General features: G+C 48.5%; 3 protein-coding genes across 3 annotated transcripts in view; all 3 read right to left on the reverse strand.

Moving 5' to 3' along the window:
• Positions 1–15,524: 15,524 nt before the first annotated feature.
• Positions 15,525–17,027, reverse strand: LOC125037870 (proline-rich protein 36-like). The gene has a single exon (XM_047631111.1). The coding sequence runs from the start codon at positions 17,025–17,027 to the stop codon at positions 15,525–15,527; it is 1,503 nt and encodes a 500-aa protein (XP_047487067.1).
• A 675-nt stretch (positions 17,028–17,702) lies between these two features.
• On the reverse strand, positions 17,703–18,506 carry LOC125037871. The gene has a single exon (XM_047631112.1). It carries the CDS (start codon positions 18,504–18,506, stop codon positions 17,703–17,705), a length of 804 nt encoding a protein of 267 aa, XP_047487068.1.
• A 3,972-nt stretch (positions 18,507–22,478) lies between these two features.
• Positions 22,479–23,951, reverse strand: part of LOC125037872 — a 2,256-nt gene continuing 783 nt past the window's right edge. Inside the window, exons 2-3 of the mRNA XM_047631113.1 lie at positions 23,703–23,843; positions 22,479–22,679 (exon numbers count right to left, since the gene is read on the reverse strand). Coding sequence (XP_047487069.1) covers positions 22,479–22,679; positions 23,703–23,804 — 303 coding nt within the window. The 5' untranslated portion in view covers positions 23,805–23,843. The remainder of the gene's footprint in view (positions 22,680–23,702; positions 23,844–23,951) is intronic.

Here is a 23,951-nt window from a genome sequence, read left to right on the forward strand (position 1 = left end):
GAGTTGTTGTGTGTATCTGTGCTGTGTGTGTGGGTATCTCTGTGTGTGTGTGTGTGTGCTGAGTGTGTGTGTGTGTGTGTATGTGTGTGTTGTGTGTATGTGTGTGTGTGTGTATGTGTTGTGTATGTGTGTGTCTGTGTGTGGTCTGGTGTGTGTATGTCGTGTGTCTTGGTGTGTGTGTGTGTCTGTCTCATGTGGTGTTTGGTGGTACTGTAGTGCGTTCGTGCACATGTTGTGGTCTGTGTGCCTGTGTGTGCGTGTGCTTTGTGTGTGTGTGTGTGTGTGTGCTCTTTTGTGTGTGTCTGGCGTCATGTGCTGTGTGTGTGTGTGAGGTGTTGTGTCGTTATGTCATGTGTGTGTCTCGTGTGTGTGTGTGTCTGTGTTGTGTGTGTGTCGTGTTCTGACATGTGTGTGTGTGTGTGTAGTGTGTGTGTGTGCGCTGTGTGTGTTCGGTGTGTTGTGTAATTATGTTTGTGTCTGCTGTGTCTGTGTGTTTGTACTGTGTGTGTCTGTGGTGTTGTCTGTCGTGTGTGTGTGTGTGGTGGTTGTTCTGTGTGTGTGTCTGTGTGTTTGTATGTGTGTGTGTGTGTGTGTGTGTGTGTGTTGTGTGAATGTGTGTGTCGTTGAGTGTCGTGTGTGAGTGTGTGGTGTGTTTGTACGTTTTCGTACTGCTATTGTGGTGGTGTGTCTGTGTGTGTGTGTGTGTGTGTCTGGTGTTGTGCTGTGTGTGTGTTTGTGTGTGTGGGTGTGTGTGTGTGTGTGTGCCGGTGGCTTTGTGTGTGTGTGTGTGTGTCGTGTGTGTGTGTGTGTGTGTGTTGTGTGTGTTGCTGTGTTGTGTGTGTGTGATGTAGTGAGTGTGGTCTGTGTGTGTGTGTCTGTGTGTGTTGTGGTCTGTCGTGTGTGCTCGTGTGTCCGTCTTTGCTGTGTGTGTGGTCTGTGTGTGTGTGTCTGGTGTGGTGTGTGTGTGTGTCTGTGGTGTGTCTGGTGTTGGGCGATTCATGTTATGGGTCTGCTGTGTGTGTTGTTTGTCATGTGTAGTGTGTGTCGTGTCATTCTGTGTGTGTGTGTGTGTGTTGTGTGTGTCGTGTGATGTGTGTAGCTGTGTGTGTGCTGTGCTGTGGGTGTGTCTGTGTGTGTGGTGCGTCTGTTTGTTGTGTGTGTGTGTGTGTGTCTGTGTCAGTTTGTGTGTCTGTGTTGTGTGTGTACTGAGTGCCCCAGCGGTTTATTTTTCGTGTGTGTATTGTTCCTGTTGTGTTGCTGGTTGACTTATCTGTGTGTGCGCGTGTTGTGTTACTGTGTGTTGTGTTTTGTCTGTGTGATGTGTATGTGTCTTGCTCTGTCTGTGGTTGTGTGTGTTCTGTGTGCTGGTGTTCAGGTGAGTTGGTGTTGTCCTGTAGAGTGTGTGTGCTTCTCTGTCGTCGAGGGTTCCTCAGCTTCGTGTTCTAGTGCAGTGTAGTGTTTGATCTTGCTCCTGAGGATTTTTAAATTCGTTAATGTGCGGTGTGTCTCACCTAGTAATTGAGTATTGGTTGCGTGTCGCTGTGTGTGCTCGTGCTGTCTCTGTGCTGTTGCTCGTGTTGTACTGTTTGCTTTTTCGTGTTGCGCCGTCGTTTGTGTGTTCGTGGGGTGTGCTGGTACCTTGTGTATTTGCTTCGTGCCTTGATGTGCAGCTTGTTGTGTGCTTAACTTCTAGTTTGTGCGCTTGTTTGGTGCTTTGTTGTGTGTCTGTTGCTTGTGTGTGTGTGGTGTGTAGTGTAGTGTCTGTGTGTGTGTAGTCATGTGTTTGTGGATGTATTGTCTTGTGCCTCTTAGATGCTGTACTGTTGCATGTGTGTGTGTTCTAGTGTTGTTGTTGTGTGTGTGTATTCGAATAGTTGTCTGTGTGTATAGTTGTCGTATTGTGTTGCTGTTGTGTCTGTGAGTGTCTGGTGTGTGTCTGTGTGTTGTGTGTTGTGTCGGTGTGTGTGCTGTTTTGATGTCGTGTGTGTGTTATGGTCGTTTTCAGTGTTGTAGTCGTCGTGATGTGTGTCTGTGTCATAGTAGTGCTGTCTGCTGTCAGCTGTCTGTCGTAGTGGCCGTATGTCCCCACTCGTTTGGTTTACGATGCATATGCTTGTCATTGATTTTATTTTAACCTGGCCTCTTGTTGTGGCATTACGTGTTGTGGTGCTGGTGATGTGTGTGTGTAAGTATATGTGACGCGAATCGTTTTGCTCAATGCATGATGCGCGATGTTGCGGTCTCATTAGCTTGTAGTATTTATGTTGTGCTCTGTCGTTCGTGCTGTGTAGATCAGATACTTTGTTGTCGTGTCCTTGTTTCTGTATCGTGCTTAGGTCCGTGATGGGTGTCGCATTGTAGCTATGGTCTATCTGTTCGCGCGTCCTCGTGTTGTAGTGTGTAGCGCTGTGATGTGTGGTTATTAGGTGCTTTTGCTGTGTGTGCGTGCATTCGCTGTGTGTTTGTGTTTAGGTTAAGCAGCGTGCTTTCGGTGTCGTATTGAGATGCAAGTGCTAATGGTCGATGATGTGTACGTCTGTGTGTGTGTGTCTGTTCCGTGTCGTGTAGTGCTTTATGTGTACATGTTAAGTTGTTATGTCTTGATGTGGTCTGGTGGATGTGTGATTATTTTGTCTGTCCGAACTAGTATGTGTCCTTGAGTGTGTTTGTCTATGGTTGTGTATGCAATCTTTTTAGTATAGTTTGTGTGATTTGTGTGCTGCTTTGATTATTGTTGTTTTCGTCTGTACTCTGTGTCCGGGCCGATGTATTAGTGCTTCTTGATTTGTAGTGTGTGTGTATGTTCCTTTGTCGGATTTTTAAGTGTCTGTTCTGTTCAGTTGGTGTTTGTGTCGTTCTGAATAGATGTCTAGTGAGCCCTGTCTGCATTTTTTGTCTTTTTTCATCTGTGCCTTCCGTCTCTTAGTGTGTGTTTCTTGTAGTGTTTTTGTGTTGTTTTGTTGTTGCTGTTGTGCACCCTTTGTTGTTGCTGTGTGACTGTCTTTGTCATGTGTGCCTCTTGTGAGTAGAGTGTCGTGTCTGTTGCTGCGGCGTCAAGTGTGTGTATATATCTAGTCGCTCCCTGATTGGCGATGTATTGAGTCACTTTGTTGTGCGAGTCTGTTGTTGGCGTTGTATGTCGTTGTTTAGTGTCTGTGTGTCGTGTTATGTATTGTGTATTTTGAATGTCTTACCTGTTTTACCCCAAGAATCGTATGTTGTGTGCGAGTGTGATTGATAGCTTCTCGGATTTTTTTCTATTTGGTGTGTGATGTACCCTAGCGTGTTTGTTTGGTGTTTTGTAGTCTGTGTGTGTTTCTGCCATTTCTGGCTGTGTAGTGAGTCTATTCAATTGCGGTGTGTGGTGTGTGTTGCATCGGATACGTTGGACAACTATCGTGGTATGTTGTTTTTGGTTTTGCTGGTGGAGCCTGCATTTGTCGTGTGGTGTGTGTGCGTCAGTGTTAGATGTGATGCTGTTGTTGCTCGTCAGTGTCGTGATGCGTTTTTTTTGCTGAGTCGCTTGATCTTGTTTGTGTAGCGTAAGTAAGTGGTGCTGTGTGCTTGAGATCTTATGCTGTGGAGTTTTCTCTGTTGTTGATCTGATTGTGCCTGTGTGTTGTGTGTGTCGTGATCCGTAGCTTTGTGTAAGTCTTGTTCTATTGTGTTAAACGGCTGTGTGTGTTGATTGCTCTGTGTGGACTGTTCTGTGTTGTGTTCGTTGTCTGTTGTGTTGTGTCTGTTGATGTTAGTGTGTGTGTCTTTGTGTTGATCATGGGTGTGTGTCTGTGTGTCTGTGTGTCTAGTGTGTCTAGTGTGTCTCTGTGTGTCGAGTGTGCTGTTTCTGTGTGTCGTGTGTGTGTGTGATTCTATGGCTGTTGTGTGTGTGTGTGTGTGTGTGACGTTGTGTAGTGTGGTGTGTGTGGAGAAGTCCGTGTGTGTGTGTGTGCGTGTCATGTGTCTGTCTGTAAGTTCTGTGTAGGTTTGTCATGTGTCTTCGTGTGTGTCGTCGTGTGTCTGTGTGTGTGTCTTGTGTGGCTCTGTTGTGTCTTGTCTGTGTGTGTTTCTCGTGTGTGGTGTTGTTGTCTCTGTGTGTTCTGTGTATGTGTCTGTGTCTTGTGTGTCTTGTGTAAGGTGTGGTCGTCGTGTCATGTAAGATCTGTGCTCTTTTGTCTGTGTCTCTAGTTGTTTCGTTGTGCTGTGTGATGGGTTGTGTGTTGTGTGTTTGTTGTGTGTTGTGTTGTGTTGTGTCTGTGTGATGTGTGTGATTCTGTAGTGTGTGTATATGTCGTGTGTGTGTGTGTTGTGTCTTGTAGTGTGGTGTAACGTGTGTGATGTGTGTGTGTATGTGTGGGTGGTGCGTGTGGTGTGGTGTAGTTGGTAAAGTCGTAGGTTGATTATGTGGGCTGTGTGTCGTGTGGTGTGCGTTGTATGTGTGTTTTTTGTGTTCTGTGCTGTGTGTGTGTCTGAGTCTGTGTCTGTCCACCTGTCTGTTTTGTGTCTGTGTCTGGGTGTCTGTGTCTGTGGTCTGTGGTCTGATGGTTTGTGTCTGTGTCTGTCTGTCTGCAGTCTGTTCCGTATGATCTGTTGTCTGTTGTCTTGTGTGTGTTGAGGGTGTGTGTGTGGTGTGTGTAGTCGTGGGTGCTTTGTGTGTGTGTAGTAGTCTGTTGTGTTGTTGTCGTGTGTCTGTGGTGCCTTAGCTGGATGTGTGTGTCTGTGGTTTGTGTGTGTGGGTGTGTGATGTGTGTGTGTGCTGTGTGTAGTGCAACTACGGCTGAGTTGTTTGCTTTTACTAGAAATGGTGGGCAGAAAAAGAGACAAGTGAAAGACATGCACGTAGGGGCGAATTTCTAGACTGTGCCTAGGTGGTGTGTTCTTGCTCCGGTAGTGTGTGTAGTGGGTGCTCTTTTGTGTGTAGTGGATGATGTGTGTGGTATAGTTGTTTTCAGTTAGTGCATTGGCGTATTTAAGCCGCCTGTGGATGGATAACTACCTGTTGTCTGCAATTCTTTTCTTGTACAGAACGATGCTCTACAACAGTTAATGGTTACCAATGGATTGGACACTCGACAGAGGTTATGAAGCGAGCGAAAATGGACACCTGCGCTTGACTATTAAGATTATAAAGCTATGTAAAAAAATAGAGCAATAAACAACACAGGTACCAGCTGCAGCAGCCTCATAGTTACCACAAAATGAAAAAATCCCCTGTATATCACAGCTCAGAGACTAAGTCCCTCTAACTGCCAGAGTTCTTAATGTCAAGTGTCTAAGCAAGTTGACGCACGAATGGAATAATGGGGTGGTAATGATGTGGTACAGGGCTATCATAATCGGACCCCCCCCCCCACACACACACACTTCTCTAGGGAATATATAAGAAGGTAAGAGGAACTGGTTGAGATTTTGGACGTTACACATGATACACTGGTTTTCTTTAACTTACTACTGATTGAGGGTCGCAGTCGCCTTCTTTTGGCTAACATTAATCCACTGACAAATTTTCTATTCCCTTAAGTTTAATATTAAATCCTCAATATCGCCTACCTTTAGCATATCACATACGTATAGATTACCCTGACCCAATACTTCTTGTGACAGACGTACGACTCCACTAAATGCACATTAAACATCTCTAAAAATTTATCAACACTACAATTAAAAAAATAACATTTTACAATTGCATATTCACTTACTTCTTTACACTTATTTACCAAAACGCATTCTTTGTTGTTTGATCCATACCCCTTTTTCTTAACCACATGAACCTTATTAATTTTCTTTCATATTAGGCTCTCTCACTTCACTCAGTACGGATCTAATTCACTATTTTCTCTCTTACCCTATCGTCAACAATGGCCAAACTTCTACTTGAACCGTAATCACGACCATAAGTATCTAGTGCAATCCAGTCTCTCGTCAAGATCAGAATAGACACTTGTGACTCACATGTCCAAAAGCTAATTGCTGAAGCGTCTTCTGCTGTACAGTTAGAAGTTTATGTCTTTACGTCAGGTGTGTGAAAGGAGTCGCTTAATACTTCCGGTTGGTCGTCGCTGCTACTCGTTTCCTTTTCTCACACTTGATAGCATATATTCTCCACTGACAATTGATTTGGTGAACCAAATAATTTTTGTACTTATTTTTAACGCACCCGTAACGAGTGTGCATCGGTGTCACTGTTTAGCTCCCTTAACATAGAAAATACTTTTCCAGCGGTAACTTGTCTATTTTAAGGATATATCATACATACTCACTATGCTACTACTTTGTTGACAATACCATATGATTATTGTATATCAGACGTTACTCTCGTTACTGTTTCGTCCCTTAACAGACTGAGAACTTTGTTTTAGCCGGATGTAGCTGTTACGACTATGCATTATATCCACCATAATCAACTACACATCATATATTGAAAAATATCAATCTATATCGAGTATATAACTCCCGTATCATAAGGCATCGTATAGTAATATATACTTCTATAGAAGTGTGTCCAGTATAAATTTGCACTAGCGTGTATTAAGTCATATTTTATATAGTCACTCGTCCTTCGATTACTGATGATAAAAGTATGCTTAAGAATGCGTTTCACATAGTATAATTAGTTTCAGTAGTTATCCCTCACAATTGTAGTATTTGGTTTTAGTTTCGCGTTTCATTTGAGACTGCTGACGGCATAAAATATCATCCAAGAAATATTTTCCACATAGCTAATTCTGCTTTCATACTCGATAGTATAGCCTTTCTTGACATCCAGTAGCTATATCGAGGCGGTTACAGTTTCTGACTCGAGTTCCCCCCCCCCCCCCCATTTGCGTGTGTCTGTATCTATTCTCCAATTATTTATCTTGTTTCATTTATTACCAATTATTAATAAGACCACATGTCACACACTAAAACGACATATTTCGTGTCCTTTGTCTGTGTGTGGACTGCTTGTGGGTGTCTGTTGTCATGTCTGTTTGTGATAGTGGTTGTGTGTGTCAGTATTCTTGTCGTTGTAAGTGTCGATTCAAGTTATAGAGAGTTTCCAATCTATTTGAAACGTGGTAAGCTGCTGTGCTTGTCGGATTGTGTCAGTTTGTGTTGTTTGTGCTTTGGTGTGTGTGTTTTAGTGTTGCATTATTATCCTAATTATTATAAACGGATATCGGAATCTGATCCACCCACTCCTCGCCCCCTCTACTCTATTCTCTTTCCCCTTCCCCCCCCTATTCTATCCTATACATTTTGACACACACACACAGACTCACACTAACTAACACTCTAGAGCATATATTTATTTATGACTCGATATATTATATATTAAATATGTATAATTGTAATGATATATATTTGATAGTGCATTATGTATGAGCATTAGTACCATGCATACTATACTTCGCAGGATCAGTTATTGGCTACTTATATCATACCTCACACTATACGATACGCTATATGTGGCTGCGGGCTACATGTCGTAGAACGTCTCGAAGAGCTTTTTCTTCGGCATGTAGTCTCTGTGTAATGTTGCTTTCTATGGTGTCCTAGCGAATAGAGGTTGACTTTTAGTAATTTGTAGGTGTGAGTCACAGATGTACTGTTTACTGGGTATGAGTATGTAATATTGCTGCTCTCAGTTGTTCGTTGCTTGACATGTCAATCCTTATTCATATGAAATGGATTATAAGGAATAATAAGGCGCTAATTTGTGATGACAAATTATAATTTTTTAACAGTGTTATTTTGAAGATATCACGAAATAAGGTCTTCAGCAAAGTATTTCTGATTAACTTCATAGACCCAGGTACATCGCAGAGATAAAAAAGAAAGAAAGAAAAAAAAAAAAAATCGTGGGATATGTTACATTACGCTCGATCGCGCTTATCCGTGTTTGTATGTTTGTTATGTATGTATGTGTGTGCCTATTTTTACATGTGTGCGTGTGTGTGTGTTGTTGATGTGTTGTGTGTGTGTGTGTGTCGTACGATGGTGTTGTAGTGGTAGTGTTACGTAAGTTGGTAGTCTATTGGGAATATACATCAATTCTTCTTGGATCATGACATCCTTTGCAACTTGCCACATGCGGTTCCGTCGGGCCCACAAAATAAGAGTCTGGAGACGAGAAATCAAAAGGCAGACTGTGCGCTAATTGTTTGCCACCAAATGTTTCAGTGACTGTGTCGCACAACAGATTCGTCCCCCCCCCCCCCCCCCCCGCCCAGAGGATTGTATATGATACTATCTTACTTATTATTCATTGAATGGAATAATATATTTAAAATGACTGTTAGTACGCACGTTGTGTGTTGCTGTTTAGTGAAGTAGAGCATGTTGCTCGAGGAGTTGCAGGGGATGCGTATTCTTGTCCTGACCTACTGTAAGTTTGATCCTGTGGTTTGTATTTCAGGATTGTATGCTCACTTCCTCACTATTCGATAGGTTGGACATGTTCTGCTGCTGCACTATCGACAAGTAGATGTTATGTTTGTATTAGATAGGATTGCGAGCTTAGTGACCTCTGTATTTCTTCAAACTCAACATACATCACACACACACACACACACCACATCACAACGAAGCACACAACATATACGCATCCATAATCAGCCACACACTCGCACACATCATAGAACTAACACACACCACACAACTACAACACAACATCTACACACTGCAAAGAACGAACAGCACAAACAGGCACTACCATACAGCACCACAATGCACATTCTACAATTAAAACACACACCCTCACACATTCAAAGCATACACACACACGCACACACACACACAACACAACACTACAAACACAAACTAAACACAAACATGCACAACACACTTCACAAACACAACACACATCACACACAACAACATTAAATCAACAAATCACCTAACAAAACATCAACATCGCACAACACACGATATAACAACACACATACACACAAACAAAACAACAAAATAACAAACATGAACACTACACACACATCTACACACACCCACACACTGACACCACACACACACACCACATAATACACAACGTCACACACATCCACACTCCGCAAAACCACACACTATCAAAGCTACACACTCACAAACACACACACACACACACACACACACACATCACACACCACACACACACATCCACACACACACACACACAACGCACACTCACACACACTCGACCACACACACTTGTGTATATACAAAAAACAGTACAACACACACTTATACGACAACAAACACAAACTACAAGACATTGCACACACACACACTGACACACACACAACACACCATACGCACACATGTCTACACACACACATAAAAAACTCAACAATTACAATCATCATGACATGCCCACCAACACACACACACCAGCCACAGCACACCACACACACACACATACACACCACACCACCAACATCCTATCCTTCAGGGTGTAAGCGTTTGTTCATTAAGTAGCCTTATTAATTTTATCACGGGGTTTGTATTTATTATTGTATAAGAGGTCACCTCCTGATTATTTAACCTCCACACACACACCCACACACACACACACACACACACACACACACACACACAACACCACACGCCACACACATACTCACACACACGCTATCACACACAACACACACACACACACTCACCACGCACTAACTATGCAGCTCACACACATAAACAAACACAATCAACACTAAACATGCGCAATACACACACAATACACACACACACACACCTACATGTATGTGTGTATGTGTCCTGTGAGTGTGTCGTTGTGCATTGTGTGTAAGTACTATATATATTTATATTATATTAATATATTTTTTCTATTATATTATATATTATAAATATTTATTAAAGATACATTAATGAATAAATAAAAAAAATGAAATAATATATTATGTATATATATTATATAAGATAATTATATTTATATATATACATATAATATACATTTATATTATCATTATATATAATATTTTATTCATTTATTTATTCTATTATATGTATTATAAATTATATATATACTAGATAAAATATATATATATTAACTATATATATACCTTCTACCCGCCATACATATATTGCAATAAAATTAAATGAAATAATATATTATATATATATAATATAGATATTTATGTATATATTTACCATCTTGTTTTTCCATCTTGTTTATTATGATCTATATATCTATCTATATAAAGATATTTATTCATACATTTTTTTCTGTCTCCGTTTTCAATTTTAACTTGTTTTCCTTTAATATTTTGACATCAAACAGGTTTTTTCACTATTATCATCTATTCACATCACAGATGTCCATTAATATTCCTTTGCACTTATGTTCTTCACAGGAATTTCTATTCATAAATGTCCATTGCTATCTAGTGAGAAAAAAAAAATCACATCTTTGTGAAGATTTATGTTTATTAATAATAATACAAAATATGCTGATTATCAAAAAACATACCATACATAGTGGGCTGTGCTCATTGTAAAAAGATTTTTAAAAAATCTATTACTGATGTAGTATATAATGTATAAACTCTTGGTTTTATCACATATAATCTGTCAATCTTAAACCCAAAAAATTCATAAAACCTTAAGTGAATTTTATATAAACACATGTAAATATACACATACAGAGCTTTCTATTAACTAGCTCAAGTGGTATTCCTAAAATCTTTCTTAGTGGATGGAACGCTCAGAACTCATCTATAGTAAGCCTTTCTGCAGGCCACTGGCTTTCACGTTCATATCAAAACTAGAGATACAACTGCCTATTAAACGAAAATGAGAGTGTTGTTAAGTTATATACTTACTCTTGATTGTCATAGAAGTAAAAATTTTCTAATGTGCTAATCAACTTTTGACTGGATATTCTTCAAAGGGTATGCCATATATGACATTATACATTTCTTTACATACAAAACTTTTTAAACTTCAGGCAAAGTGGTCTCTATGAGGTGATAGGAAACATATTAACATAATGCCCAAATATGCTTATATGCTCTGTAAAAAAATATCACATTTTCGAACAAATATAAAAGTTTTATAATGCATTATAAGCTATGATTCTTCAGGAACAATAATAAAAACCTGAGAATAGACTTTCACTTCACATTTATGCATTCTGGTAGAATCCTTCCTATATTATCCTGTGTAATATACCTTTCTTTCCTATTCTTTTCCTATTTGCTTGGAGCCGTCAGAAGCTTTGACTTTCTCGTAGTGTATTAGACTACACTCCTTTTTGAGAACATTATGAAAAATAACCCATTATCTTGCTATTTTGAAAAATAAGTCATAATAAATATAAACTTTTGAAGGAATTTTCTAACTGCGAATAAAAATCCCACATATTTCCAGCGAGATCCATTATTTAAGCAATAACAGACAATAATGATAATACAGAAGAAGTACTGATATTTCAAGTAGATTTTGTAACCTGAAATGAAATTCCAGTGCTTTGCTCATAGATCAGTGCGAGAAAATGCAGTTTTCACTGAATATCATTACAGAGATTGGAATAGAAAACAACTGATCTTACAAATCATTATACCCTCTTCCATATCTCTTAAAGAAACAATACTAAAGGTAACTATAAGCCTTGTATATCCATGGATAGGCCTCCATTTTGGTATCAGTGATTTGGGTATATTGGTTATAAGGTAGTCGTTCAATACTTTCTGAAAAAAGTTTGTCTTCATATCACCAGCATAAATATGAGTAATTACCTACAATTCGAAATCTTGTGACCACTTGTCTGTGTCATGACACATGCACAGTTGTCGATGTGTATTACTTGTGTGTGTGTGTGTGTGTGTTTGTAGGTGTAGATGTAAGTGTAGGTTTAAGAGTAGGTGTAAGTGAAGGTGTAGGTTTAAGTGTAGGTGTAAGTGTAGGTGAAGTGTAAGTGTAAGTGTAGGTCGTAGCGTTGTAGTGTAGTTGTGTATGGTGTTAGTTATGGTGTAGGTGTACTTGGCTGTAGTGTAAGTGTAGGTGTTGGTGTGGTGAGGTGTTGTGAGCGCTCTGTGAGAAGGATTATGACTCTGGATTGGGCTACTACCCCCCACGTTTTGGCTTTGCTGTTTCTAAATATTATTGTTTTCTTTTTGCTGGCTTGGTGGATAGTTTTTCCCATTACTCTCTATTGGTTCTTTTTTTTTGACCAGTTCAGTGGTCCTTGTACGACTTACCGAGGGTGTTTTGAGGTCGGGAAGATATCAGGACACGCTTTGTTTTAAAATTAATCCAATGCGTCGAGAACTTTTTGTTTGTAACGAAACTCACCTAATTAAACATACAGATTCTATAACTACAGTTTATATATCCGGTATGACCCTTCGTTTAGTCGATCTGTGTGGAGGGGGATTAGCTGGTCGTTTTGTGGTGTTTAAGTATGGTTAGGCCAGGATGATACATGTTGGGTACTAATGTATGTACTGCAACTTGTGCAATCACACTTGTGTGCTGAATATTAGGCTAAAAGAATTCTCTACTTTATCTTATTTGCAATTTAAATGTTATCTGTGTGTGTTCAAAAATAGTTGATATTCAAAGTCACCCTGACTACTGAAAAGAAGAAAAGAAGAACCTTCGGCTCAGTCTTCACTACTGAGCAGACTAAAATGACTAAAATAAGACACAATATATAGGTTATTCTTGTCCAAGTCCATGAGATTCTTAAATCTCTTAAGTAACAGTAAGGCAATAATGGTTTTGAGAAAAAATATTTATAAAAAAAAAAAAAAAAATACAAGATTATGATTTTAGCATCATTACTGGAACTTTTTCGGCATTTTTTCACCTGGAAGGATGTTTACACGGGGTGTATCTCATATAAAGATAGTCTCTGTCGTGTGAAAGATCTCTCGGGTGGCCTGAACTAGATTTGAGCTTGTGTGTGCCCACGTACGCGGGTCTTCCCTGATGTGGGTTGGATTGTGTCGCGTCTCTTTTCTGACATCTCAGAAAAGAAGAAAAAAAAAAAATTTCTTTTTTTTACAAATTTCTTATTATGTCTACATTGTTCTATCTTAGCGAGCTAATGCCTTACACAAGAGCACTTAGTTATACAGATTTGACAATCAGCCCTATTACAATTGTTCGTTATCCAGCCTTTTTATATTACAGAAATAAGATCTGATGTACACCTTTTTTCAAAAGGAGCACACGTTCATAGTACACTTACAAAAAACAGAGGTCGTATCACTGTTGTTATGCCTAATGCGCCAGACCTAACGGTCCACCTCTGCTTCGTTCTCTATGCAGCTTTGGCCTAACATCTTCCCAAGGTCATTCTTTACCCTCAACGCGATCTAAGGTTTCCAGTTGTCTAGCTTGGACACTTTGTTCGGTGCGATCGTCGTGCCTGTTTACTTTAATAATCCAAGATTTAATAAATGTTAGTCACTATGGTGATATTGTTTTATTAGTATTTTTGTACCACAAGTAACTCTTAGTAACCTTTGTTAGTACTGCTTGCAATCACGTCTGCACTAATTATCGTGGTCTGTGCAGTACATCACAACCATAAAGGGAAATAAGATCGATAGTTCCTTTATAATCTACTCCAGACTAGAGAAGAGAAGGTATAAACAATATCACCGAACTGTGCCTCTTTGTGCCACTTTCTTTATTTGTTATCAAGTGTTTTTTACTTTTCTACTTTACCTTCCTCATTCTGATTCATCTATACTGTATATGTAACCATTGGATTCAACAATTTTGAACTCAAGTAATTAATAACGTTTATTAATTTAATTTTTTTTTTTCATCGGTCGTTATCTTTAATTCACTCTAAACAATTACAAGTCGTATGGTCTAATACGTTTCATCTCGTGGTTATGGGATAATGAATACCTCTTATCAATTGAATAGTGATCGTGTCACACTATATACGTTTAATATCATAACCTTGCACTGGAGATTACGTCAACATCAAGTCGTACTCACTTACTATGTCGGAGTTTTCAATCCAATAGCAAATTATAGTTACTACCGCTATGGACAGTACAGTGTTTTTTTGGTTTATGCGCGTGGGAGACGGTGTGGGAAGTGGTCATCCATGCGAGGGTAGGGCGAAACTGGCTGCGCGTAGGGCTGAAAAGATATCTGTTAGTTTTGTAGTGTGAGTTTAGAGTTAGTGCGTGTATTGTGTGCCGCTGCAGCCGGTTTGTGTATATGTCGTTGTGTTTGATGTAGCAAGTTTGTCAGTGTGTAGGTGCGCGGGTTCTGGGAGGTGCTTTTGTGAGTGGTGGTCGATGTGGTGGGTGTCGGGATGTGAATGAGCGTAGGGCTGAGCGCGCGCTGGCTGCGTGCTATGAGCAATCGCGAATCTGCGACTCTCGCACGCGGCTGGCGGCGCGCCCTCGAGCGACAAGGCGCCTGGTGGAGGAGCGGACTGCTGATTTAGCGCCGCGGCTGCGCGTCGCGAGCGCGTCGGCACACGCCGGGCGCGCGCGCCCAGATACGAGACGGGAAGGCGGCGCGCGCGCCGGGTCGTCGAATGAGCGCGAGCGTGGCAGCGCGCGAGCGCGCGGGGCGCGCGGGAAGGGGCCGCGAGCGAGCCCGAGGCTGGCAGCGCGCCGTCCGCGTGACGTGAGGGCGCAGGGGCGGGCGGGGCGAAGGCGGCGTATTGGGAGCGAGAGCGCGGCGAGGTCTAGGGTGCGAGCGCGCGGCGGGAGGCGAGACCGCGGAGAACGCGGCGTCTGAGCGCGTATCGGGCGTTCGAGGTTCGGCTCGCGACAAGAAGCAGGTAGGCGGGAGCGCGATAGTGAGAGAGGGAACTGGTCCGCGGAGGCGCGGAGAGAGAATTCGCGAGAGCGGACTGCGCGTACGGAGCGCCGCGCAGCGGATTCTGCTGCGCTAGTCGGGCGTGGTGGCCGGCTCGGCGCAGACGACGAGAGCCGCAGGGCGCCGATGCGGGCCGAGAAAGGGAGAGAGGAGAAGAGAGACGCTAAGCGAGGGGCGAGTCGGAGAGAGAGGAAGGAGCGCGTCCAGAGCGGGCGCGGATCGCGCGAGCGAGCGCGCTGCGCGCGAGCGCGACGATACAGCTGAGCGAGAGAGAGAGAGAGAGCGAGCGCGCTGTATGGGACGGGCGAGCGGCCTTCAGCGCGGAAGAGGCGCGCCGGACGACGACGGCGCGGCATGAGCGGAGCGAGCGGAGCGGGCGAGCACAGTGGCGGCTGCAGCAGCGCGGCGCGCGGAGCGCGGAGCGGGCCATGCGACCGAGAGAGCGCGAGAGGGAGTACAGCTCGACGGCGAAGCGCGAGAGGACGAGCGCTGCGCAGCGCGCTGGCCGCTTATGCAGGCGGACGCGTCAGCAGGCGTCGGCCGACAGCAGGGACGAGCGGCGGAGCGGAAGATCGGAGAGAGAGAGAGGCCGCGTGTTGCGCGGCGCGCGAGCGGCTGCGGCGCGAGCGGGCAGCGCGCGAGTAGGGCCGGCGACGGCGCGAGAGAGGGAAGCAGCGCGAGCGCGCGCAGGAAAGCGCGGCGACGCGCGCTGGATATGCCGTCGGGCGAGACGAGAGAGGTCATGGAGAGGCAGGAGAGCGAGAGTCGCCAAGAGGCGCGCGCGCGCCGGCATGAGACGGGCGCCGCAGCGTAGGGGAAGGAGCAGGAAGCCGAGTGACGCTCGGGCCGAGAGGCGCGCGCTCGTCGCGCGGTCCAGAGGGGACGCGCGAACGGAGGCAGTGAGCGGCGAGAGGCTGAGGCCGCGATTGGCGCGTAGGCAGGGCAGCGGGACGCGAGGCGAGAGAGAGAACGCAGAGGAAGGGCGCGAGTGCGCGGCTCGGCGGGGGAGCGCGAGGAGAGCGAGAGCCGGCAGAGAGTGGAGAGGCGAGAGGGGCCGATGCGCGGAAGAGCGAGGGAGGAGAGCGCGAGAGGGCGCGACGCGTCGGCGGGTGAGGCGCGACGGCGGCGACGCGCTGGCGGCGCCGCGGACAGCGCTGGGGCGGCGCGCGCAGCGCAGAGCGCGCTCGAGAGAGAAGAGAAGAGAGAGGGCCGCACGCGAAGAGGACGCAGCGAGAGCGAGATGATGAGGACGCGCGGCATGAGAGGAAAGGCGGAATGAGAGGCAGCGGAGGGAGAGCGAGAGCGGGAGCGAGGTGCCATCGAGGCGCGAGGCGAGCGCGCGCGGCTCTCTGGCGCTGCGAGCGTACAGAGCGCGCGAGCGCGACGCGCGCGCGCGCTGCGAGCGAGCGCGCTGCGACGCCGAGCCGGACCGAGGCGCGGGAGGAGCGCGGCGGCGAGCGGCGCGGAGGCAGCGCGGAGGGCAGCTCTCGTCGAATGGCGTGCTCAGCGAGCGGCGTGCACGCAGAGGCGCTGACGCGCGCGCTAGCGCGCAGAGGCGCGCTGGCGGCGGACGCCGCGTAGTGTGTCTGCTGACGGGCCGCGCGTCGGCAGGGGCCCGCGCGCGGCGTACGCGCCGGCGCGCGCGCGCCGAGAGAGAGCACAGCAGAAGCGCCGACGCACAGACTGAGCGCGGTATGCGCGAGCGAGAGCGCCGCGCGACTTGCGGCCGCGAGTGGCGGGGCTCGACAGGCGCGAGTAAGACGGGAGACGCGAGAGAGCATAGGAGTAGTCGAGCCGCGGTCGAGACGGGCGCGGACCGCGGAGTCGGCAGCGCGCGCGGTAGGCGAGCGCCAGCCGCGCGCGCTTGGCGAGGTCAGCTGTTGACGAGGTCCGGAGGCGGTCGCGAGGCGATCGTCGCGTGCCTCGAATGCGCGGCCGTCGGCGCGCTGGCCTGCGAGGCGCGCCGCGCGGCGCGTGCGCGCGTCAGACGCTATGTGGCGTCGGACTGCGGTCCGGGCTGCGGACGCGGAGTTAGGAAGGGCCAGCGTCGGTGCGCGCGGCGTCGCGTGTCTGCCGAGTCGAGGCGCGTAGAGCAGAGCTCGCGAGAGGGAAGAGAGGAGAGGCAGAAAGGCGAGGTCAGTGTGCCGTCGCGGAGAAGGCGTCGTGAGCGCGTGCGGCAGCACAGAGAGGGTATCAGCGCGAGAGCTACCGAGGGTGCGCGTGCAGACGGAGGGGAGCGCCATGCCCCAAGCCAGACGCTGCGCGAAGTAGTACGGCGGAATGGGTCTTTGCGGGCGGGGAAGCAGTCGCGAAGTACGGCGCCGCGCGGCTCTGCAGGCGAGCGAGAACGGGAGAAAGCGCACGCGCCCGCGAGCGCGGAGTATGCGGGAGGGCTGGCGGGGCGGGCGGTCGGGAGGGCGGGTCGGGCGGGAGCGGGCGAGGTCGCGCGAGAGCGTAGCGAGGAGAGAAGGAGAGAGCGAGCGAGCGGAAGAGAGGAGCGGGCGAGAGAGCGCCGATGAGGCAGCGAGGCGCTGAGAGAGATAGCGAGCTAGGGAAGAGAGGCGAGGAGAGCGAGAGCGAGAGAGAAGAGAGACAGAGAGACGAGCGCGAGAGACCAAGAGAGAGAGAGAGAGCGAGCGGCGCGGAGCGAGAGAGGAAGCGCGGCGCGGCGAGAGCGAGGGAGAGAGGAATTTTTAGAGGGCGAAAGAGATAACGCAAGACGAAGAGAGAGGATCGAGAGAGCAGGAGAGACGACGCGCGTAGAGCGTTCGCTAGCGAGAAGAGCAGCGCGACGACGTAGAGCGAAGCGGCGGAGAGGAGACGCAGAGAGAGCAGAGTGTAGGAAGAGAGGAGAGTGGCGCGACGTGAGCAGGCGCTAGTGCAGCGAGGTGCGAGGTATGAGGCGAGTGGGAGCAGGATTAGAGATTGGGACGAGGGCGGGTCCGAACGGAGCGCGGCGCGCGTAGCAGGAACGAGGCGGGAGTAAATGTCCGAACATAGGTTGGACAAGAAGGAGAAGAGGCGCGGTGCGCGCGCTTGCTGCGAGCGAGCGGAGGCCAAGGAGAGCGTGAGACCGATGGCGAACGTAAGCGAGGCGCGGCCCGCGACACGGCGCGGCAGGAGATAGAGGAGTAGAGCGGAGACGCGGCCGTCAGAGCGAGTCGCGGGGCGCGTAGCCGCGCGGCGACTCGTGAAGAGAAGGAGGGGCGTCGCGCGCATGAGTCACGCCGTTTAGCCGGAGGAGCGAGCTTGGCGCGGACGCGGGCAGCGCGCGAGCGGCCGCGCGGCGGCGCTGCGCGACTCGCGCCGAGAGGCGGCCGAGCAGCGGTGCAACGCCGATGAGGAAGTGCGGAGGAAGAGGATCGCGCTCGCGGCGAGTCAGTGAGAGCGACAGATGATAGGCGAGAGGAGAAGAGAGTGTTAGCGAGGCGTCGGACGCATGAGCGGCTCGAGTGCGCGCGCAGCGGAAAGAGAGAGAGGCCGCGCTGGGTCGTGACGGCCAAGAAGCGGCGCGTGGCTGCGCGCTGGATTTGGGCCAGCGATGGCGGGAACGGTCGGTGTAGGAAGGAGCGTCGGAGGCGAAGGCGGGCTGCTGTGGCGAGAGTAGCGCGAGACTGTAGAGGCTGCTGGCTAGCGTCGAGGCGGGGCGCGACGCCGCGGCGCGAGGGTCGGCCCCGAGAGGTCAGGAGGCGGAAGAGACGGGAGGGGACGGGAGAGGACATCTGCTCGTTCGGGCTCAGACGTGTAGAGCCGCGGGCGGAGGTGAGTCGTATCGAGCGCGTCGGAGTGACACTCGGTGCTGTGAGAGGTGTTTCGGAGAGAGAGAATTGAGAGCCCGGGCGAGCAAAGAACCGTAGCAACGATTAAGTAGCATAAGAGAGAGAGGAGAGGGGTCGATTGTGTGGAGAATTGAGGATTGGAAGTGGGAGAGGGGAGAGGCGGGATGAAGAAGAGATGAAAGAGCGGAGGGAACAGATGAAAGGTAGAGACCAGGAGAAAAGTACGCCCGTTCCCCGCTACTCGCGGCGCGAGCAGACGGAGCGCGGGGCGTGAGGGAGCGGGAGGGAGGGGGGGGCTGGCCGGCGGGCACGCGGGAACGTTAGAGGGCATGGCGGAGGGCGAGGGAGCTGGCGCGGGGCGCGGGCACGCGGGTAGCAGCAGAGGCGATGGTGAGAAGACGCAGGTCCCGCGAGGCGCAGGCGAGCGCGAGAGAGAGGGCAGAGGAGCGAGTGGATAGACGAGAGGGACGGGAGAGCGTGCGGGTAAAAGATGCAGGAGAAGGAGAGGAGCGCGAGAGAGAGGGATAGCGACGTGTGAGGAGGCGAGTGCAGCGAGGGTAGGAGCAGGACATCTGAGGTAAGCGAATGTCGATTCCAGCGCATGCGCGAGTCAGAGTGGAGGTGTAGCGAGAAGCGGTGAGAGGGGGGAACGCGGGCGGGCGCGCGCGGCGCGGGCGGAGGCTGAGGCGAGCGACGGCAGCTGGGGGCGAGGAGAGATAGGGGAGGCGGAGAATGCGGCGAGGAGCGGAGGCGGGGCCGCGGCGGGGGAGGTCGTCGGGGCGGCGGAGTGCGCGTCAGACGCGAGCAGTCGCGACTGACAGGAGCGAGCGAAAGAAGTACGGAGAGCGGCGGCCGAGCGGGCTCGAGCGGCGCGCGAGCGCGACGGCACAGAGCGGAGCTGCGCGGGCGGACGAGAGGCGCGGTAGAGCTGAGAGGAGGACCGAGGGACGGAGACGCGTAGAGAAGAGCGAGGGCGTAGGGGGCGACAGCGACGCGAGAGACAGGCGAGATGGGGCGAGGGGAGAAGGGGGTAAGATGCGAGAGTGTGGATAGCGTCGAGACGGAAGGCAAGGAAAGAGAATGAGAGCGCAGCGTCCTAGGCTGGCGGGGGCGGCCGAGGGGCGGGCGGGCGGGCGGGGAGGAGGGCGGGGCGGGAGGGAGGGGATAGGAGGGAGGGAGGGCCGGGCGGGAGAAGCTGAGACGGAGGGTGAGAAGATGAGGCGCGCGAGAGAGAGAGACGAGTAGAGAGGCGCAGGCGCGAGAGTGGTCGTCGCGGGCCTCGAGGCGACCGCGTCAACGCGGCACAGCGCACGTCGAGGCGAGAGAGAGAGAGAAGCTAGGCGCGAGGCGAGAGAGGAGAGAGAGAGAGAGAGCTGAGGAGAGAGCGCGGCCGCGCGCGGAGAAGGAGAGCAGTGAGAGAGAAGAGGAGAGCGGAGCGGGGAGGAGCGGGGGAGGCGAGGAGCGCAGCGAGGCTGATCGGCGGAGGCGGGAGAAGAGATGAGAGGAGGAGAGATTGAGGGGGAGAGGCCGTGGGGAGAGAGAGAGAGAGAGAGAGCGCGAGAGAGAGAGAGAGGAGAGAGACAGAGAGGAGAGCGTGCGAGAGCGAGAGAGCGAGCGCCCGCGAGGCGGCGGAGGAGAGAGAGGGAGAGAGCAGAGGAGAGGAAGAGAGAGAGAGTAGAGAGAGAGAGGATGAGGAGAGAGAGAGAGGAGCAGAGAGAGAGAGAGACAGAGATAGGCGAGCGCGAAGAGAGGAGGAGAGGAAGAGAGGCGAGAGAGAGCGAGGCCGAGCGGAGAGAGCGAGAGGAGTAAAGTAGCGGAGACGGAGGAGAGAGAGTTGTGGCACGGAGAGGTAAGACGAGAGCTGGAGAGAAGAGAGGGGAGGGAGAGGAGAGCCGGAGTCAGAGGAGCAGAGAGAGAGAGCGCGCGAGGAGAGGACGAGAGGGTAGAGGAGAGGAGAACGGTAGGAGCTAGGTGAGGGGGAGAGAGAGCGGAGAAGAGAGAGTGAGCGAGCGGCGGACAGAGAGGAGCAGCGCAGAGGAGGGAAAATAGGGGGCGCTGCGAGCGGCGCGAGAAGGGAGGAAGCGAGGACGAGAGCGCGGAGAGCGAGGGGACGGAAGCGGGGCGCGCGCGAGGAGGCAGCGAGGAGCGAGAGAGGAGGCAGCGAGAGGCGAGCGAGCGGCGGAAGCGACGCGAGAGCGAGGAGGAGCGAGAGCGCGCGCGGCGGAGAGAGGGAGAGGGGAAGAGAAGGACGCGGACGCGGACGCGAGGAGAGGGGCGGGCGAGGCGGGACGAGCGAGAGACGGGCGCGATTCGAGTGGAGGAAGAGGAAGAGGAGTGAGAGAGGAAGAGAAGGCTAGAGCGAAGGGAGGGATGCGCGAGAGAGAGGGGAAGAGGGGAGAGAGAGCGAGCTGAGCGAGGAGCGAGGAGCGGGAGATGAGAGCGACGGAATAAGAGAGTGGCAGGCGAGAGAAAGGACGCGCGAGGAGCGGACCAGCGCGGAGCGAGAGAGAGCGGAAGGGCGGGGCGGCCGCGCGGAGGCGCGACGACGGGCGGCGCGCGCGCGCTGGGCCGAGCGGAGGAGCGAGGAAGAAGGCGGAAGCGGCGAGTAGAGAGAGGTAGGAGGAGCGCGCGAGAGAGAGAGCGGAAGCAAGGTAGGCGCTCAGCGCAAGAGGCGCGGAGCCGAGTTACATATGCGCTCGTCCGCGTCTTTCTTCTTCGGTGCGCCTCTCTTCTTCCTCTCTTCTCCGCTCTCTCGTCCGCTCGTATCTACATAGTTCTTTCTCTTTCTTCTCTTCTTACCTTCTTCTCTCTTCTCTCTCTCTCTCTCTCCTGCTCTTCTCTCTGTCTCTTTCCTCTCTGTCTCTAGCTCTCCTCTCTCTTTCCTTTCTTCTCTCTCTCGCTGCTGCTTCCTCTCTTCTCGCTCTCTCTTCCTCTATTCCCTCGTCTCTCTCTTCCTCTCTTCTCTCTCTCTCTCTTCCTCTCTTCTCTCTCTCTCTCTCTCTTCCTCTCTTCTCTCTCTCTCTCTCTTCCTCTCTTCTCTCTCTCTCTCTTCCTCTCTTCTCTCTCTCTCTTCCTCTCTCTCTCTCTCTCTTCTCTCTCTCTCTCTTCCTCTCTTCTCTCTCTCTCTTCCTCTCTTATCTCTCTCTCTCTTCCTCTCTTCCTCTCTTCTCCCTCTCTCTGTTCCTCTCTTCTCTCTTCTCCCTATTTCTGTTCCTCTCTTCTCTCTTCTCCTTCTCTCTCTTTTTCTCTCTTCTCTCTCTCTCTCTGTTCCTCTCTTTTCTCTCTCTCTCTGTTCCTCTATTTTCTCTCTCTCTCTTTTCCTCTCTTCTTTCTCTCTTCTCTTTCTCTCTCTTTTCCTCTCTTCTCTCTCTCTCTCTTCCTCTCTTCTCCCTCTCTCTCTTCCTTTCTTCTCTATTCTCCCTCTCTCTGTTCCTCTCTTCTCTCTTCTCCCTCTCTCTGTTCCTCTCTTCTCTCTTCTCCCTCTTGCTCTTCTATCTTTTCCCTCTCTCTCTTCTCCTTCTCTCTCTTCTCTTCTCCCTCTCTCTCTTCTCTTCTCTTCTCTCTCTCTCTCTTCTCTCTTCTCTCTACTCCCTTTCTCTCTTCTCTCTTCTCTCTTCTCCCTCTCTCTCTTCTCTTCTCCCTCTCTCTCTTCTCTCTTCTCCCTCTCTCTCTTCACTTTTTCTTATTCTCTCTTCTCTTTCTTTCAATCTCTCTTCTCTTTCTCTTATCCTCTCTTCTCTCTTTTCTTATTTCTCTTTTCACTCTTTTCAGTCTGCTCTTCTTCCTCTATTCTTTCCTTTCTGTCCCTTCTCTCTTTTCTCTCTTTTCTCTCTTTTCTCTCTCTTCTCTCTCTTCTCTCCCTTCTCTCTCTTCTCACACTTCTCTTTTCTATTCTATCTAACATTCTCTCTACCTCTATATCGTTCTCTCCTTTTTTCCTATATTTCTCTGATTCTGTGATTCTCTGTTACTCTTTTTCCTCCTCTCTCCTTCCCTTCCTACCTTCATTCCCTTCCCTCCCTCTAGTTCATGACCAGAACTTACCCGATCCAGGAGACTTCCATATTCCTCAAGTCTGGTCAGCATAGATTCTAACTCGTGGTCAAGGGCACCTCTCTGTACCATGAAAATTGAATGGAAAAAATGCTTGTTAGAAAAGAAAAATACAATGTACAAAGGTACTCGTAAAGTATATCAAAGAAAGTAATTTTTTGTTGATCCTTGTCTCATTTTCTTAACCCATATCATGGTCAATAATCTAAATTCATATCATACTGAATTAATTTTTTTTTAGAAAAGGGGGTACTTTTCCTGGAGAGGTCAAATCTCCAGATACAACTAAAACAACACAGGCTACAGTCACTAAAAATGCATAAATTAAACCACAAGAATTCCAGGGTGAACAACAGAAATCACTCTAAGGTCATGCACAGAGAGCTAGCAAGAGTATTGGTAGTACAGCTTCAAGCATTCACCACAGCCTTTACCCTCACAACAAAGACCAACATAAGAGAACCACATATCTTCTGGTAAGATAAAAAGTGGACTAGTTTTTCCAAGAGCTTAACTTTGCCAAAATATAAAATGTTCTTCTGAGTAAAATGTCAAACTGCATCTAGTCACGCCAAGTCCTAATAAGAATAGGTTGATCTGGATAATAATTAGTCAGAATGAAACTACAGGCAGCAATGGAGTGGATTTTTGGTGCAACTAATAATCTTGGCTTTACAGATTTTTTAGGATGGGTAGATTTCTGTACAGCTGGATAAACAAACAGTAGAGGTATTTCTCCTTGTGAAAAGGAAATGCAAACAACAACATAAAAAGAGTTCTTGGGGTCTTTAATTTGTTTATCTCTTTCCCAATAACTGCCTTTCCCACTTCATAGCTATCCATAATAAGATGATGATACATGATAGTGGTTTGCTGAAGCACTAACAGGCATGAGGCAGTGTTGGTGGATGGATGATATGTCACTGTACCTGCTACTAATATTGTTACTACAGATAATTTTGTCAACTAAAAACACTATCTACACTATTTCACAATCAATCCATTTGGGTCAAAATTGTTAGTTTCAATGGAATTACTTAATTACCACCCAAAAAGGGAACATCATAATGAATTATAAGTACCTACCTCTTGTGTTGTATCAACAATGAAATACTTGGCATAGTCTTCTGCCAGATGCTTGACAATCTGTTCCTTCTGCTCTGATCCTGTCTCTTGAGGCCGAGACATTGTTGGAAAGTTAAATTTAAATCTTCCCTGAGTTCGTATCTGTTCACAAAATTATATTAATTAAACTATGTTCTACTTAATAATACAAAAAAAACTATTTCATGGGATCTTCAAACACAAACACATGTAATTTTTTATGTTAAATCT

The sequence above is a fragment of the Penaeus chinensis genome, chromosome 24 (assembly GCF_019202785.1).
Source record: "Penaeus chinensis breed Huanghai No. 1 chromosome 24, ASM1920278v2, whole genome shotgun sequence".
Taxonomy (NCBI): domain Eukaryota; kingdom Metazoa; phylum Arthropoda; class Malacostraca; order Decapoda; family Penaeidae; genus Penaeus; species Penaeus chinensis.